The 16,621-nt window shown below is 39.8% G+C and overlaps 2 protein-coding genes across 23 annotated transcripts in view; both read right to left on the reverse strand.

Moving 5' to 3' along the window:
• Positions 1–511: 511 nt before the first annotated feature.
• On the reverse strand, positions 512–6,973 carry LOC146553191 (acyl-coenzyme A thioesterase 1-like). 2 transcript variants are annotated; one of them, XM_085255207.1, is made up of 4 exons: positions 6,841–6,973; positions 3,552–4,013; positions 2,556–2,740; positions 512–2,202 (listed from the first exon to the last, which is right to left on the reverse strand). In XM_085255207.1, exons 1-4 carry the CDS (start codon positions 6,941–6,943, stop codon positions 1,594–1,596), a joined length of 1,359 nt encoding a protein of 452 aa, XP_085111333.1. In that variant the 5' UTR covers positions 6,944–6,973; the 3' UTR covers positions 512–1,593. The 2 variants fall into 2 exon arrangements, with proteins under 2 accessions (XP_085111333.1, XP_085111334.1); XM_085255208.1 differs by having other exon boundaries at positions 3,552–4,028; positions 6,841–6,891.
• Positions 6,974–8,219: 1,246 nt separating this feature from the next.
• LOC146553192 (supervillin-like) overlaps positions 8,220–16,621 on the reverse strand; it is a 57,155-nt gene continuing 48,753 nt past the window's right edge. For 15 of the 21 annotated variants that reach the window (XM_085255325.1, XM_085255312.1, XM_085255328.1 and 12 more), the window contains 8 exons: positions 16,493–16,598; positions 16,086–16,293; positions 15,869–16,002; positions 14,567–14,722; positions 13,383–13,526; positions 13,160–13,281; positions 12,626–12,811; positions 8,220–9,041 (listed from right to left, as the gene is read on the reverse strand). In XM_085255325.1, the coding sequence (XP_085111451.1) occupies positions 8,955–9,041; positions 12,626–12,811; positions 13,160–13,281; positions 13,383–13,526; positions 14,567–14,722; positions 15,869–16,002; positions 16,086–16,293; positions 16,493–16,598 (1,143 nt within the window). In that variant the 3' untranslated portion in view covers positions 8,220–8,954. Of the gene's footprint in view, positions 9,042–11,554; positions 11,577–12,625; positions 12,812–13,159; positions 13,282–13,382; positions 13,527–14,566; positions 14,723–15,868; positions 16,003–16,085; positions 16,294–16,492; positions 16,599–16,621 lie in introns of all 21 variants that reach the window. The other 6 variants (XM_085255329.1, XM_085255330.1, XM_085255314.1 and 3 more) reach the window with 2 other exon arrangements.

Raw genomic sequence — 16,621 nt, forward strand, 5'->3', positions numbered from 1 at the left:
AATTTAAGTGATCTAGGTAGCTCTGTTTTGGAAGTTCAGTTAACGCTAGAAATGTGTTTTGGAGTTTCTACGTCCTTTAGAATTTGTACGTGCTTTTTGGAGTTTGTACGGGCTTTATCTCTAGGGGCCACTGTATATATTTATATATAAACATACATAAATAAAACCACTTTTTTTTTTTTTTACATTAGTAATTCCTTTTGTGCATAATTTTATATTGTTGTTAATAATAAATTAATTAAAGCAACAAAACAACCTGAAGAGCCGAAAGAGCCGTCTCTTTTTAGTGAGCCGAGCTGAAAGAGCCGGTTCTCTAAAAAGAGCCGGAATTCCCATCACTAATTCTTAGGACTTAGCTTCTGTGTCAGGTCCCACAGGTTCACCTGAACCTTTACCACTTGTCCCGCCCCAAAGCAGAAAAGAGTGTTTTGGACTGGCTTGTTAGTCTAGCAACCAAAGACAATACAGAGTTGAGATGACTGACATTAGATTGGTAAACAAATAAGGTGAACCTATAAAACAGTCATAAATTCAATTATGTTTAATTCTTGAGTTTAATAAACAGATAATGTCTGTTAGCAGTTAATCTGTCATTACAGTTAAATGCTGAAGCAGGAATACATTTGTTTAACACTCACAAATGTAGGACTTAGTCATTTCTACTTTAATTTCTCCATTTTCTACCTATTAAAGGATGACAAAATCGCATTTGGAGTCTGCTGTAGTTGATAGTGGTGCAAATACTTTCACAACCACAAGTCAAAGGTTTTTACACTTAATTTGTCTTGTTTTTCAATACATCAGTATTTTAAAATACATTGTTATTTATCATAAAAAAGAGCAGCATTGATGAGTAATGTGCTAGTTTTCTGTGGTGCCATTTTCATCCTTGTACTACTGTGGTAGTGAAATATACTTTATAAATGTGCTATAATAATGCAGTTCTTTAACTTGGAGTTGGTCTTGTATGGTTTAACCTTTTTTTCCTGTGTGTTCGCATTTGTATTGTAACATTTATTCTGTAGCGATATCTCCCAGGTGGCGTCTTTGGTCTCCTTCCTTGCTGTTTTCTGGTAGTGACCTCACCCAGATAGCTGTAGGATGGTCACTCACAAGCTGAACACAAATATTTCTTTTAATCTTTGCTGCCATTGTATTAAACTTGATTTATGAATTTATGTATTCAGTCAACACAAATTCCAAGCAGGTAAAAAGCTTTGGAGCTCAGCAGCAGTCAGAAGAGCTTGATGAGGTGAGGAAGAAGTTACTGCCTCTGTCAGTGCGCCCCAGGGTGGCTGTGGCTACAGTGTAGCTTGCCATCACCAGTGTGTGAATGTGTGTGTGAATGGGCGAATGACTGGATGTATAAAGCGCTTTGGGGTCCTTGGGGACTAGAAAAGCGCTATACAAATACAGGCCATTTACTGTTGTCCTGGAGTAACTGTAACCCACATAATTCCCTGAGGAATTATTAAAGTATTCTGATATTAAAATCAAACATGAAATGCATTCAAAGACAGAACAGAAAATATTCACAAGCAAATAAAATAATATATTCAATAGTTGTTTTTTGTTTTATCTTTCAAATCCTGTTTATAAATTGGCTTTAGCCTGTGCAGCATCACAACTCAGGTGAGTTCTAAAGAACTCCTCTATCTTCTTCCACAGGTGGATCTCTGCTGCTGCGTGGGCCCTGGGCTCCCCTCCCCACACCACTGAGAAGCTAAGCATCCCATGGAAAGCAGAGGAACAGAAGGGTCCATAGGGTGGCTCCAGCAAATGTCCAGCTCCAGGATAAAAAACAGTCTCAAAGTTCTCCTTCCCACGACGCTTCAGTCTCTCCACCATCTGGTCCATGTAGGCCTTGCTGTCCCAGTTGAGGTCATCCTCTGCAGCCACAAAGAGAAACTGGCTCTTGGCTCGTTCAATGGGGACGAGGCTTCCTTTGTTCTTCTCTTCCAGGGGATCTTCAGTAGCATACTTGATAAGGTTTGCTCCAGACTTGGTGGTAATCACCTTGCTGAAGTCAAACATTAAGGGTGAGAGGATCTGCTGTTTCTTGTAGTAGAGGGGAGTGCCCACACTGGCACTGGTGCCATTGATCCAAACTAAGGCCTCCACACCGGGCACGAATGCAGCAAGAGAGAGCGCGATATCTGTTCCCTTTGATCTTGATATTATGCCGACTCCTTTACTGCCCGCCTGTGAAATAACACACAGAGCTCAGAAACCGGCAATTCCAAAGTATTAAAAGTTGTGACCTGCTGGGCATTTAAACTGGAACAGTTTAAAGAAAAAAATGGGTGTTCTGGCACATAACTCGTAACTACACATAACTAGGACTCCCTAAAGCAGTGTCTCACTTTTTGCCAAGCAATTCTTCAAACCTGACTGATTTTTAACCAGTTCACTGCATTTCACAGACTACGCATGCAATCATTCCCCCCCCTCCCAAAAAAAACAAAAACATTTGCTTCACATTCGGTCTGAACACACAGTTACATGGGTTCTTGTAAAGTTACGCTGCTAGCTTAAGTGTCACCCACTGGACCCACCTTGGGGTGGTGGCGTAAGAAATCCACGGCTTCTTTAAAGGGGTCCAGATGTATCTCTTTCATATTTTGTCTGTCACTGAACACAGCAATCGTGAGGACCAAAAACCCTTTGTTGGCCAACAAACAGGCTCTTTTCTCAGACATGAAGGTGCCCAGATCCAGCACAGCAGGGAACGGACCTTCTCCTAGAACACAGACAACAAAAGTTTCATGTAAGTAGGTTATAATCATGCATAATGTGCAACTTTAACCTAAAGCCCTACAATAAAAGATCCATATTCAACACTTCATCTATGTTTTCCAGTTTAAATATGAATTAAAATGTTTTTCACTCATGTATCGTGATTTTGGTGTAAGTTTCATCATATAGTTTCATTACAGCCCAATTAGTGCTGTATTTTATGATCTCAGAGGTGTTAAACACATTTTTTTTATATTTAAGGATACTTTTAAATAACTTCCCAAAGTAGTACAATAAGTACTTCTACAAAGGATACAGCTGTGCAAATATGATTACAGCTAATATGACAAGCCACCCCCTCCTCTGTCCTCCAGATGCATTTTAGGAACTGAGACATCTTTTAAGACATCTGTTATTAATCTCTGTCTCTCTTCCACAACATGTCTTCTATCCTGTCTTCCTTCTCTCACCCCAGGTGGCCCCGCCCCTCCCTGAGCCTGGTTCTGCGGGAGGTTTCTTCCTGTTAAAAGGCAGTTTTTCCTTCCCACTGTCGCCAAAGTTCTTGCTCATAGGGGGTCATTTGATTGTTGGGTTATTCTCTGTATGTATTATTGTAGGGTCTGCCTTACAATATAAATACTTTGAGGCGACTGTTGTTGTGATTTGGCACTATATAAATAAAATTGAATTGAAATTGAATCAAGAAAAGTGATGTACCCTTTGCAGAAAATATACCTTCGCCACCTGTTAAAAAAAAAAGGGGGGCCCACTGTAATGATAGTGAATACTTCTAAGTGGAAAACCACATACAGTACCTGGGGGTGTAAACAAGACTCCTCGTATGTTCCCCTCTTTGACTGGGTCCCGACTGACCCCGTCTCCCATCAAAAACCTCTCGTTTGTCTCTTCTGCCAGTATCCTGCCATCCGCCTCCTGCTCATGCACAGAAAACTTCACCACGTGAGGGTTCAGAGCTTTGTTCTTGAAGAAGTACTTGTGCAAAGTGTCTGCCTTCAGTGACTGCAGCAGACCCATGGGCTGCACTCCAACGTAGCTCCCGTTGAGTGAGGGGTCTCGGTTTAGGTCGACCTCTCCGCCATCATCTGCCCTGTAAGTGGCTGAAGAGCCGAACACCACTTCTCTCTCGTCGGTCGATGTGGCTCTGATTGTGACCACCTGCCTTGACCGCAGCCCGGCCACTTTCAGCTGAACGGGCTCATCAAACAGACACCTGGTGCTCGGCAGCAGCCTCAGCCTGACTTGGGAGGACATCTTTTCTGAAAGATCAAAGACTGAACTCCATGAATGTTCAATATTTGGACAAATGGGTCATTGCAAGGAAAATAAAAAAGAAACATTCTGTCAGGGTCCTGGGACTGGGCGACCCAGGATCCCTGAGCAGTCATGTATTATATTATTATTATTATTATTGCTGTGTATTTTGGTGTTGCTCCCCCTTCCCTGTGCTTGTGTATATGTGTGTGTGGGTGGCTGAGCACTTGTTTATAGGCGGCGTCAGGCCTGGAGGGTGTGGCCCTGCAAGGGGACTGGCCACACCCGAAGCCACACACCTGCTGCTGATCAGGCCTCGTCGGGGGAGCTACTTAAGAGAGTCTTGGAGCTCCCACCGACGCGGGATCATTGCTTGGGACTCCACGTTAGTTACCCAGTTTAGGTTTTGGTCGTGTAGTGTATGCCTGCCATTGTTCAGTGTCCTGACTACTGCCGCTATTGTTTCCCGCAGGAGGAGCGTGGAAGGCTTAAGGAGCAGCGAGCACCGGGAGTGTAGACACGGGAGCAGAGAGCACTTGGAGGACACGACACGGGAGTCTGGGGAAAAACACGGGGATTTATTGTTGTTTGATATCACCCTCTGTAAATAAACGCACTGCTTGAACTTTGAGCTCCGCGCCTGGGTCCTCCTTCCCCACATCCCCACGGTCTGCCAGCCAGACCGTGACACATTCTTGGAATGCTTCCCACTCGACACCATCAGAATCAGATCTTTTTTTTTTTTAACTTCAATATATTTGAGGACGCAATGCTACATACTATGTAGATTACTGGAGTTACAGACCAGAAAGTATACAGTGTTAGGTCAAAATGTGGCACTTTTTAATGTCCCAGCATTTTTTAAATCTCACAACTTTTTAACCACATGAAATTTTAAAGGCTGAAAATTACATTTCAGCTTTGTTACAAACAGCAACCTATTTAATTTTAATTCAGCTGTCTACTGGGATATATCAAAATTTTCAGTAGTAAAACTTCATAAATTTAATGCCAATGATGCAGAGAAAAAGAAACAAGCAATAATACACTGGGTATTTTTCCTGCTCTGATCAGTCACTGGAGAAAACTCTCACAGGTGCATTTTGATGACCTTTCACATAGTTACTGGATGTGAAAGGTCATTTTTTCCCTACATTCTAGTGTCCAAAGTAATTTTCTAAAGCAGGGATTCCCAAAGTGTGGGCTGGGGCCCTCTGGTGGGCTGTAAAGATACTGCAGGTGGACCACAGTATTAACAGAAATTCGGTTTGGAATTACTCGGAAGTATGTGTAGTTACATGTTCATACAAGTTAATTTACTTATATAAAAAGTGAATTCGAACTGGTAGTACGAGGTGGTTAGTTTGTGATATTATTCATTACTGTGACCTTAATTTTCTGCTCATGTATTTAAATTTGTATCCCTGTGGCAGGCGGGGTCACACACTGGCCTTAACATTATGCATATGATTGGGTAACAATAGCAAATTATAGCCTGAGTTGTTTATGTTTGTTTTGTTTTCAAGGAAACATATACATTTCTTTTGTATTTTAATTAGAGGGAGGATTTCAGATTGGGTGGGCCCCGCTAGGTTTTCTTTTTTTAAATGGGCTGCAGCACTCTCGACTTTGGGAGTGGCTGTTCTAAAGCATCGTTTTCTCACTGATGGCAGTTTGTTCTTGGATCCTGATGATGTCAAAGAGTGCGGATATCCTTAATATGTTGTGGTGGAAGATTCTGTCTGTTTTAATTTGATATGGCTGAATGGAAGGCTCCATAGCATCACGTCTTTATATAATCCTCTATTACAAGATATACTCGACTGTACAGATTGTTTTGTCTGATTGTATTCTGTAATCACGGCGGGTATATACCTTGTTTCTATAAATGATTCTGTGTTTGCTATTATTATTTTCTGTTGTTGCGCTCTGCGTTGTTCTTTGACCTCTTTGCAAATGCAAATTAAAATCTCTTCTAAATTCTGATGCTCAATTTAAACTCAGCAGGCCACTGGATGGCTAAATAGATGTTTGTATTAACAATCAGTTAAACAGGTGTTGAACCTACGCCCAGTGCTCCGACATGCCCTTGGATCATGTCCATGCAACAACCAATCTCCTCTCAAATAATTCACACAGGCGGACAGATCCAAGTTTTTTTAGGCTAAAGGTCGTTTAAATATTTTTGCGCTTCTACCCTAGGTTTTGTGGTAGTGCGTCTTCTTCGTTGGTGATTATTGTTAAACAGAAAAGAAACAACCTTCCATAAATGTATTTTTGAATTTACTATTAGATTGTATCGTGCATTTTAATACTGAAACAAACAAGAAACAAACAGAGGGAAGCGCAATTTCCCATATAATGCCATCATAGTCGACTTTCTTCAGCAAGATGATAGTCAAAGTAAATTTACAGTCTAGTGAAATTATGCTTGTAGTAAACGTCAAAATTCACCAAAGGAAAAAGACTACCAAAAAAATTTAGGGTAGAAGCGCAAAGAAATTTAAGCGCGGTGTAACGCAAACGCAGTAAAACTAAAACAGTAAAGTTACTTGCTCCCTTTGGAAAAAAAAAATCGCACTTTTAATTAGTTTACCGGTAAGTCTGAAACTATACTGGAGAATCTGGGTAAATCTTCCAGAAAATAAACTATACTTTAAATAGTGCTAAACTTCTGCAGAGATCTCCACGCCAGCTCTGACGAAGGTATTCGCTGTGCAAAAGAAGAAGCGTATTTTATATACACTTTCAAAACATCTGAGCACAGACGCATAACTGGGAGTGGCCTGCATGTCTTCAGATTTTCTTCTCTGTCTTAAAAACAAAACTTACCGAGGCGGATGGATTCAATTACTGTTTTACTAAATCGGGTTAATCTAAAGCACGTTGTTCGCTCTCTCAGACTCCAGACCCCTTCCCGATCAATGCGCGTCATGACGAAGTCTGCGCAGACTCTGTTCTGTTCAGCTCTCTGCTGGAATATATTTTGGTAAATAAGCACCAATGTTACTGAGTGACTGCAGTAGTAAAACTGTTGAATCCAGCTAATGTAATGCTAAATGGTGTCCGGCAGAGGGCGCTGAAACCGTCTAACAGGCTGACACGGGCTAAGCAGGTGCGTTAGGGTAAGCAAACGTCCAGGTGTGGGATAGTACAGATTTTTTACACCCATGTCCGGATATTGAGATAATACCCCACATTTTAATTGTCTTTAGTTTACACTATTCAGCACAACACACAAATCTCAAAGTAAACCTTAGAAAAAACATCTATAAGTTCTCCCCACTGCAATTAAAAGTTGATACACAGAATAGAAAAAGAAATTTGAAATGATAGTTAATCCACAGAGACTTCGGACACTGGGCACCTATTTTTTTTTCATTTTCTTTAATCAGCAGAAGATTTTTCAGCTGTCCTGATAGGATCAGTTAGATTTTTCACAAAATAAACTTGCATTCAACTTACAGTTTCTGAAAAAAAGGCCTTTCTATGCTTGTCTCATTATTTGCAGTGCTTAATATCATCTAAAGATTCAGAGAGGCTCAAGCAGCACATGCAGTGATTTCCATGATTGATTCTGTCATGAAAATCACTGCGCTCAGGAGCACTTGCAGGCCTTTCACCTTTCAGGTTGAAAAGACTTATTGCACCATCAAACAAAAAATACACAAAAACTACACTGTCCCAACAATATTCCTCCCCCAGAAGCACAGCAACGGGTCTGTTCCCAAACATTTAACAGTAGTTTCCAAAAGAAGTGGGGATGCTACACTGGCCCAAGTGTTCTGAGACATGTTGCTGCCAGGAAATTTAAACTGACATTTTTTCCCCCTCAAAGTTCAAACACTTGATGTTTTTTGTGCTGTGCTGTGAAAAAAATATAGAATCATTGCATTCAGTTCCTATTTATATTCTACTCTGCATCACAGCGTCTTTGGAATTAGGAAAACATTTTATGATATTTTTTTTATTTTAATCTTCAAGTTAGATCAAAAGAAGAGGGCAGAGTCCAGTAGTTCATTACAACCACCAGAAAAAAAATTGTGAAAAAAAAGTGAAAAAGGAAAAACTGAGTTATGTAAAAATACTTGGAACAGTTGCTATAGTTTCCCCCTTCACTCTTTCCTGATAGCATAATAGAATCTGTATTTTGGAGATATGATGCAATGAAATGAAAGTGTATGCAGCAAGGACACAAATGACTCCACTTCTGAGTTGAGCATTATTGTGATTTAATTCACTATGTCTTATATCACAAAGAAAGTCTTTAAAAATGCAGACTAGAATTTCTGTATATAAACTGTACACAAAAAGCAAGGCACTATACAATCAGATTCTTCAAGCTGCTGTTTCTCTCCTAATGAAACTCTCAGGTGCCCAATAAACCAGGGTCACTTCAGCAGTTTTGAGCAATATGAGTTACCTATGAGGCCTGGCAGCATCCAGACAGTGTGGACAGAAGAAGTGACGACTTTCCTTACAACATCTGACACGACAGGACTCGTTTTTACATAGATACAAAGTCACAGGCGCACCTACACACAGTTTTACACAAATTAACGTTGCACACAAACATTATATACAGTCGCACACATACACAACCACAGCATGGCACTCTGACAACAAGCGTCCAAGTCTTTTTCTTTGACGAGTCCATAAGCGGTGATTTTAGTGCTATGACACACATAAAAGCCATGTATGCAACAAAGCCAGGTGTCTTTTTTTTTTTTTAACCTGCTTGTTATACCGCTTGAATTTCATTTTGTTAAGTAACGACAAAGTTGAGAAGTAAAACATCACTATAAGCGAGGCGAGTGCATCTCCAGTCTCATTCTCCTCGTATCAGATCAAAAGCAGGTTCATCTCTCTGCGGCTTCTTCTCGCATCTCCCTCTTGACTGTCCTCTCTTGTACCTCTTCACATACCAACTCCTATTAAAAACACGATTAAAACAGTCCTTTGGCCTTCTTTAAGTTCACTTGCTTCCACCCTGGCAGACGTTCATATTCCTCTCTCTTCACCTCCAAAGCTTTCTGGGGTCAGAAAAAGAGACAAACGTTTCAGAAGAGAACACAGGCAGTGTGATAGGATCATCACTGAATGCCAAGCACAGCCTCAGAGAGGAGAGATGGCAATTTAACTCTAACTAATAATGGTTCAACATGATCAATATTGTTGTTCGGTGACAAAATTCAGCCTTTGTTTTATACTAACACACCCTGAATGTGTTAAGTTTTGTTAGCAGGTGCATTTGATGAAACACTGACTGTCAAAGCACCAAAAAATATAATTTGATAAAAGTCTAAGACAGGAAACATTTAAATGTCTCTCTTATCATGTTTAGTTTCAGTCTTCTTGTGTAGGTATGCCTTTTTCCTACTTCCTGTTTTACTCTGAAGGTTAGTTTATTCACATGATCATTGATTTTGCTTCCTAATTCTATCCTTTGTGCCTATCTGCCCAACCCTAATTAGATCAAGCTGTTTTAAGCATCCACAGCTTCATGTTTGCATAAAAGCTTCTTCAGATGTCCGATGTGCCCTACGTCGGTCTCTGTGGATGCAAATCCTTTCTCCTTCCTTGTTATTCAGCCTCACATCCCACTTCTTCTTTGCAAACCTCTTCCTTGGAATACTCTTCTCTGTTTCCTGTATCCTTGTTCTCTTTCCTGTGTCCAGATGATAGACCAAACACCTTTTTGGCTGGCTATCTATCTATCTTCACCTTTGCAATGAAAATTCAGGAGATCAGCGTCTTTAGAAGTGCTCAAATCACCTGATCAATCATGTTTGATTGAGTGAAGCTCCAGCGCCATATCTGCAGGATGTTGTCCTTTGCACTTTGCACTGGATCATTTCATGGATAAACAGATGAGTAGGTGCTTAGTGATTATACATTTTTTGGTACTTTCACAGTGAGATGTTTCAGAGCGCACAATTTTCAGAAAAGTTCAGTTTAATATAAATAGGAAAACAATATTTTCAAATATTTTCTTGTACAATCACATCTGCTAATTCACTGATTCTCTAACATGACGTGATATCTTGTGCCCTGTGGGGAAACAAATCAACTCCATCCAGTGTTGGTGTTTTTTCATGCCTCCATGTTGTGCTCCACAGACAGATAGTGAGTCAGACTGCAGTGCAGATAACAGTGAATCACTAAAGAGCATTTATTTGCACTGAGAGGAAAGGTAGAAGTTGTGTGCGTGCGTGCAAAGAGAAAAGCTGCAGGAGCAGAGAAGTGTGGAAGGAGTGCGGCGTGGTCGGAGAGATAAACTGCAGCTGCGCAGATAAAACCTGTCAATTATCACAAGAGCATAAACACATCATTTCAAAGTCTAAACCCGCTCCCACCAAGGAAAACATCAAGAGATAAGCGACCTCTTAACTCACTAGGATGTAACTAATTATTATTAATTATAACATTACATAAAATCCATAATTTCCTGATGGTTTTTTTCTATACAATATTAGTAAATAGTGACAAATAATCCTGATGCGATTCTGAGCAATACTGGGTGTTTACAGGTACAGAGAATATATATTTAAGGCTTTTAATACTTTTTACTACTTTATATACAATTTGAGACCAAACATACAATGAAAATATACGTCTATCCAGGCTGAGTTTAAGAACGCCTGCTAGATGTGTTTATTAATATTAAAATAACATGAAAATCTCACGTTTTTTCTAAAATGAAATCTCATTCTCCTCCGTCTGAAGCAAACTAAATGCAGAGTTTAGATTTCTTTCCAGCCACTAGCTTCAACATCGATGACTAACCATCCTTGTCAAGCTATTGACAGGTCATCGTCATCATCATCTTTAGGGTTTTCACTGCTGTAAAAATGGCACCTCACTTGGTCTAAGAATTTTGTATTTTTAAGATGTGCAGGTATGAGTTAAAGGTAGCCTACAGTGGATTTACCATTATGGGCACACCCTGAATGAACATGAAAAGTTTAGCCTATCTATAAATCCCGTCCTACATAAGATCATTTAGGAAAAAGAAAATAATGTAATAATTTTTAAGTCCTGTATGTAGGATATTTAAGGGGTTGTAAACTATGAATGTTTTATGTCATTTATAATAAGAAGGACTTTAGAAGCACATTAGAGTTATAGCTTCAACTCTGAGGTATTAACTGAAGTGTATAAAAGTACACACTTACAGCACATACCAATCAAATCCTGAATTCTCTGACTGATTCAAGTGGTCAGTTGTAACTTTTCATCTTTTCTCCCAGCAGAGATGGAAGCTAATTTTGGATCATGTGTCATTTTGTATTTGTTGTCTCCTGTGTGAAGGAGTTGAAGTGCCAAGTCCTTTGTGATTGCAGCTTTTATAAAGTACTGTCTAACAGCGTAAGGGTGTTTCTGGATGATCTTTTCAGACATAATCGTGCAGCCAAGCACAACCTTTCCTCCTCGACCAGCACCACACTCAAGAGACAGGAGTGATTTTTTTTAAACAGAGCGCTGACGTGCTCGAGAGAAGGACGGGTCATCAGTGCGGATGAGTCACACGAGCATCTCTTCTTACCTGAATCCACCTACAAACTGGTCTGTAAAGTGAGAGTTAGATGGTGTTAGATGGATTTTAATGACTGAAGGTTAGTTACTGTGTACAGTTCTGGTTTTCCACCATTTATACTTGTTGATGTACCTGCTACATATCTGCTCAAATCACTGATGTGAATCACTGAGGTTATTTTTGCTTGTGCCAATAAAAAAAAAAGAAAGAGAAAATATGCACCAGATAAAATTGGCTGAGATCTATTTCAGAATTGTCTGTTTGTGCATCTTTGCAGCACTTCCAGTGTTGCTGCTGTTTTCTCTTTGCTTTCTGGAAGCTTCATTCTGTAAGTATATCTGCATGTATGCTTCTCAAAATGATGGAAGAGGACAAAGACGAAAAAGAGGCAAAACTGGAGATTAGCAGGTCATTTTGCTGGTGTGGCTCCTTTCAATTGTCTGTCTGTGGCCTCACATTCAGGCTTTTTGCACTGAAAGTCCCCTCTCAGAGGCCTCAGGACTTTACACCTGAACTGTGCACTGCCACTCTCATCCTGGGGACGATCCTCCTGTTTAGCCTCCAGGTTACAGACCGAAACTCAAAACTTGTAAGACAGGACAGATTGACAAAGAAGTTGTCTGCTGTCTATGTAAGTCTGAGGCTGATGGTGAAATTGCAAATGCACACTTGTAAACGGCCAGGGAACTTCCAGGGAACAAACCAAACAGATACAGTTTTTGCTTTTTATAGGTACAGTCAGGCAACATTTTCCTGTTTGCCACAGTGTTAAAATGTCATCAGCTATATTTTCTTTCTCATCAATAAAAGATAACTAAGTGAAAATGTCACTTCAGAAAAAATGCCTCACTGTGTCAAAAAGCTGCTACTATAGATATTACACTTCTACTTTAATTAGGTCACAGGTAAGTCATGTGACTAATTTGATTTCAACTGAGCTGTCATTGTTATCAGATTTAAAAGTTATAAAAAAAAAATCTGGTAAAAGGAAAGAAACATGCTGATTTTTTTGTGTGACTAAAACGCTGCCAACAAAAACTTCAAAGCAAAAGTAAAATAGTTTTTCTTCACTTTACTGACCTCAAAGTCCTGGTCAGACAGGTAGAGCTCCAGGCAGAGTGGGTCAACTCCCTCTGGCAGCGGCCGGGCCTGCAGCTGAGCCAGAGGGAAGGTGTTCTGACAGAGCCGGGCCAACACGTCCTCCACCAGGATGATCTGGTTACACACCTCCGCCTCCTGCAGCCACAACAGAGCATGCACAGGCTCCTTTGTAGTAATTGTGAGAAACCGCTTTGTATCAGTGAGGAAGGAAAAATATAGCATAATCTAAATGTTAATCACATTTTCCACTTTGGATGAGGGCATATAAAAAAGGAGGTGCAGGAAGAAAGGAAGTTTTATTTAATTTTTTATTTCTTTTTATTTGGGACGGAAAAAGATGTTTTAAAAGAAGGATGAAGGGAGTCAGAATAGCTTGTTTCGGACATGAAACTGACCTGAGGGGGTGCAAGGCTGAGTATAAACTAAATATGAATTACTTTGAACATGAATATGGAAAGCTATTGCAGTGACGTCCAAGAGAAAAAGTATAGGATAACAATATGTCTTGCTCACTTTCTCTGTAATCTCAGCCACGTCCTCTCTGTGCTCCCAGCTGGGAAACATGTTGGTGAAGGTGAGCGGCTCCAGGCCAGCGTGGATCAGGTATGACTTCTGAGGCTTCTTCTCATTCCTCTCTGCAGGAGAAAATCAGCACAAGGTTCTCATTAAATCACACATTAACCTTTTCCTAATGTTTTTCTTTTCTGCTTTTAAAGTTTCTGGATGTTTGCCTCACGTTTGCAGTACTGCAGCACAGTCTCCATCGCGCACTTCCTGTCTGCATCCCAGCGGATATGAGCAGAGCCAGTCCTCTCGCTGTCCTGAGGCCACCAGCCCTGCCACAGGTAAACCTCATGGAAGTTATCCACCAGGAACAAAGCTGTGCCAGAGACATAAGATACAGTAAGAAATATGCGGTGTAATCTGCATACTGTATGTTCTGGATTTGTAGTTATGCATCTACATTTTAAAGTGTTCCCCCCCCCCAAATGATCCTTTAAGTCTATGCGAGCATCAGTGTGAGGATAAAAAAGACAATGAGATTTGAAAGTGTGTCTTTCATTTTGCAAAAAATCAGTTCCTAAATAACATCTCTTCATCTTGTTTTTGCAAGGATGTGAGAAAGAGATGATGGGATGAAGCTATTTTTATATCCTCACTCTCTCTGGCACCATCTTGGACAGATACAACTGATCTCATTCTAAAACACTGACGTGTTCTAAAGGTTCAGGTTGTAGAAATGTACATAGGTGTATATTTTACTCAAATGACACAAGATTAAACTAAATGAAAAGAAAAACAACCTTTGAGCTGAGATGATGAATATGAATACTCTTGCACATTAGAGCTCCCACAGTACAGTTTATGCATGTATTTTGTCCACAAATAATTCAACATAATTAAAATAAAACTGTTTTCATAACAGCTCAGCTGCTCATTTTATTCCCCAGCAGTCAATAAAAACATTGGTCTTCATTCACAAACAGTGTGTTCTCACAAATCTGTTCTTAACTGTGCAGATGAACAAATGACGCACAAACCCTGAATCGTCCAAAAAATGAACAGTAATGAATTGTGGAAATGAATAAAGAATTACATAAATGCACATACATCAGACAGATATGCTTCACCACTTTTTCTACCTCTAGGAAGGTTCCCTATATCCAATCACTGGATACTTTATTAGGTATACTCAGCTAGTAGTGGGTTAAACAAGACGCTGAAAACATTCAGAGATTTTGGTCCATATTGATAATGACAGCATCACACAGTTGCTATAGATTTTAAATGAGGTGGATGGCATGTCTATCTAAAACACTCCTGTTTCCTCACTCGAAGCTTATGGAGCAAGGATGGATGGAAGCCTTAACTAGAAGAATATAAATCCCCACCCGCCAAACGTTTGTGTTTCAGTCTCACCAGGTTGAGGTGCATTGTACAGATCTTCCTGCAGGAAAGGCAGCGAGCTGACCAGGTCTGGAGCTCTGGACGGGTGGAAAAACTCATTTGCTACAAAATCTCCAGATGTGCTGCTCAGCTGGAAGAGCCGTGGGGTGAAATTGAATTTTCCTGGATCTGACAAACAACAAGATACATCATCCTTCTTCGGATGATGACCAGTGTAGGTGTGGAGAGCTTTAGACTACACCTCATGATTTAATATTTTGTTAAACATTGGAAAAAAAAAATCAAACCTGTTATTTCTGATTTCATTTATATATTTTTGATAAACAATTGTTGTTATTGTTAATTCCTAAAAAAATAAAAATACTGCAGTTTGTGAAATACTCTAAAATCTTATATTGTAGAGTAAAGAGCATTAGGTCTTTACATTAAAACAGTCATTCCCAAATTCAAGAATCCTGTGACCTCTTTAAAAACCAAAAATTCCCATGAAGTCCACCCAATCTTAAATCTTCAATTCAAAACACAAGAGAAAGTGATGTATTTCTTTGAATGTTTTAATACTAAAAAACAAGAAACACAAGCTGTTGACTATGAACTGCTAATGCTACCCAGTCATATGCATAGTCACACTGAGCTCATGTGTTATGACTAATGTGTAACCCACCTGGCACTGGGACACAAAATTCAATGCATAAGCATAAAATTTAGGTCAGAGTAATATTTGCAATAACACAAACTAACTGTCTTTTATTACCAGTTTTGATTCACTTTTTATATAAACGAATATAAATATGTAACTGTACATACTTGTGAGCAATTTCAAACTGAGTTTCTGTTATTACTGTGGACCACCTGCAACACCGGGCCCACAATTTGGGAATCACTGCCCTAGAGTAAAAATCACATTGAGGCTTGAGTTGGTTATAAATAAAATAAAATTGAACTAAATTGTTATTAAGCCATCATAAGGGCTTTTAAAAAGGTTAAAATTTGACCTACAGATAATATATTCATGCACTTTATTGTGCAATGTACAAGAATGCAAAAGAGCAATTTTACTGTGTGGTAGTATAAGCAAGTATGCTGTATGAATTTTATTGTATGTATTGAATTCATAATGTGAGCTAAACAAGATATTTTTAACTTTACTAGAAATGATATCAGTTATAATTACAGTTACTGCTGCAGCAGTGTGGCAATGGTAGTATAAGTGATGCTAGGAAACAACAATGGTGTTATAACAATGCATTGTTAAGCAAATTTCAGACAAGCTGAGTCTATGGTGTCAACACATAAAAACGCTGTTTCCTGTACCTTGAAGCATGCAGTCATAGGCTTTCCTGTCTTTTCTCCCCAGAGCCTCCCAGAAGCCTGGAGGCTCCACCCCCTCATCACACTCATGGATGGTCACTTTGCTGCTGCTGTGGAGACCTGCTTCCAGAGGACATCTGAAAGCAGCAAAGAGAGAAATGATATTCAATTCTCAGATGAGAGTGTAAAATGAGGAAACACTGTCTTTATAAACACTCACTGCTCCTTTATCTTAAGAGCGGCCGTGTTTCCAACACTGCGGGTGTGCAGCTGCGTTTTGCAGCCGTGCCACAGGTAGATGATGGCTTTGTTGATGTTGAGCAGGATCATGGAGGCTCTAGAGCGAAGGCTGCTGCAGTGACAAGCCACCTCCAGCAGGTGGCCCTCCACCGGCACTTCACCACGCACACAGTAAAGACGCCACTCACCTGATTAGAGCAGGTAAGCGTGAGTGACAGGAAGTTTTTATCCTTAATCCTTAATCAGCAATCCAACATAAATCATATTATAACAACAACAATTTATTTTCTTTATTTAATACCAATATTAAATAATAACAAATAATATAATATAATAACAATATATAAAGGTAAATAGAATAAAAAACGGAAAAGTCCAAATATTTACTCTGAGTGTTCTCCTCCTCCTCCTCCCTTTTGCCTGCATGGACGATCATTCCTCCATTGAAGCACTGCAGGAAACATGCCGGCTCCTTTCCTTGCTGCACCTGCATCTGTAACACACAGTGGTCAAATT

This window comes from Mchenga conophoros, linkage group LG18 (assembly GCF_057382185.1).
Source record: "Mchenga conophoros isolate Kocher_MC1m ecotype Shallow Benthic linkage group LG18, M_conophoros_male_GT1.1, whole genome shotgun sequence".
Taxonomy (NCBI): domain Eukaryota; kingdom Metazoa; phylum Chordata; class Actinopteri; order Cichliformes; family Cichlidae; genus Mchenga; species Mchenga conophoros.

Bases quoted from the DNA above. Each gene is read 5' to 3' on its own strand.
- LOC146553191 (XM_085255207.1), bottom strand. From the start codon at position 6,943: ATGACGCGCATTGATCGGGAAGGGGTCTGGAGTCTGAGAGAGCGAACA. The intron at 2,741-3,551 runs GTACTGTATGTG...TCTGTGTTCTAG, and splicing joins AGTCTTGTTTACACCCCCAG to GAGAAGGTCCGTTCCCTGCT. The intron at 2,203-2,555 runs GTGGGTCCAGTG...GTTATTTCACAG, and splicing joins TCTTACGCCACCACCCCAAG to GCGGGCAGTAAAGGAGTCGG.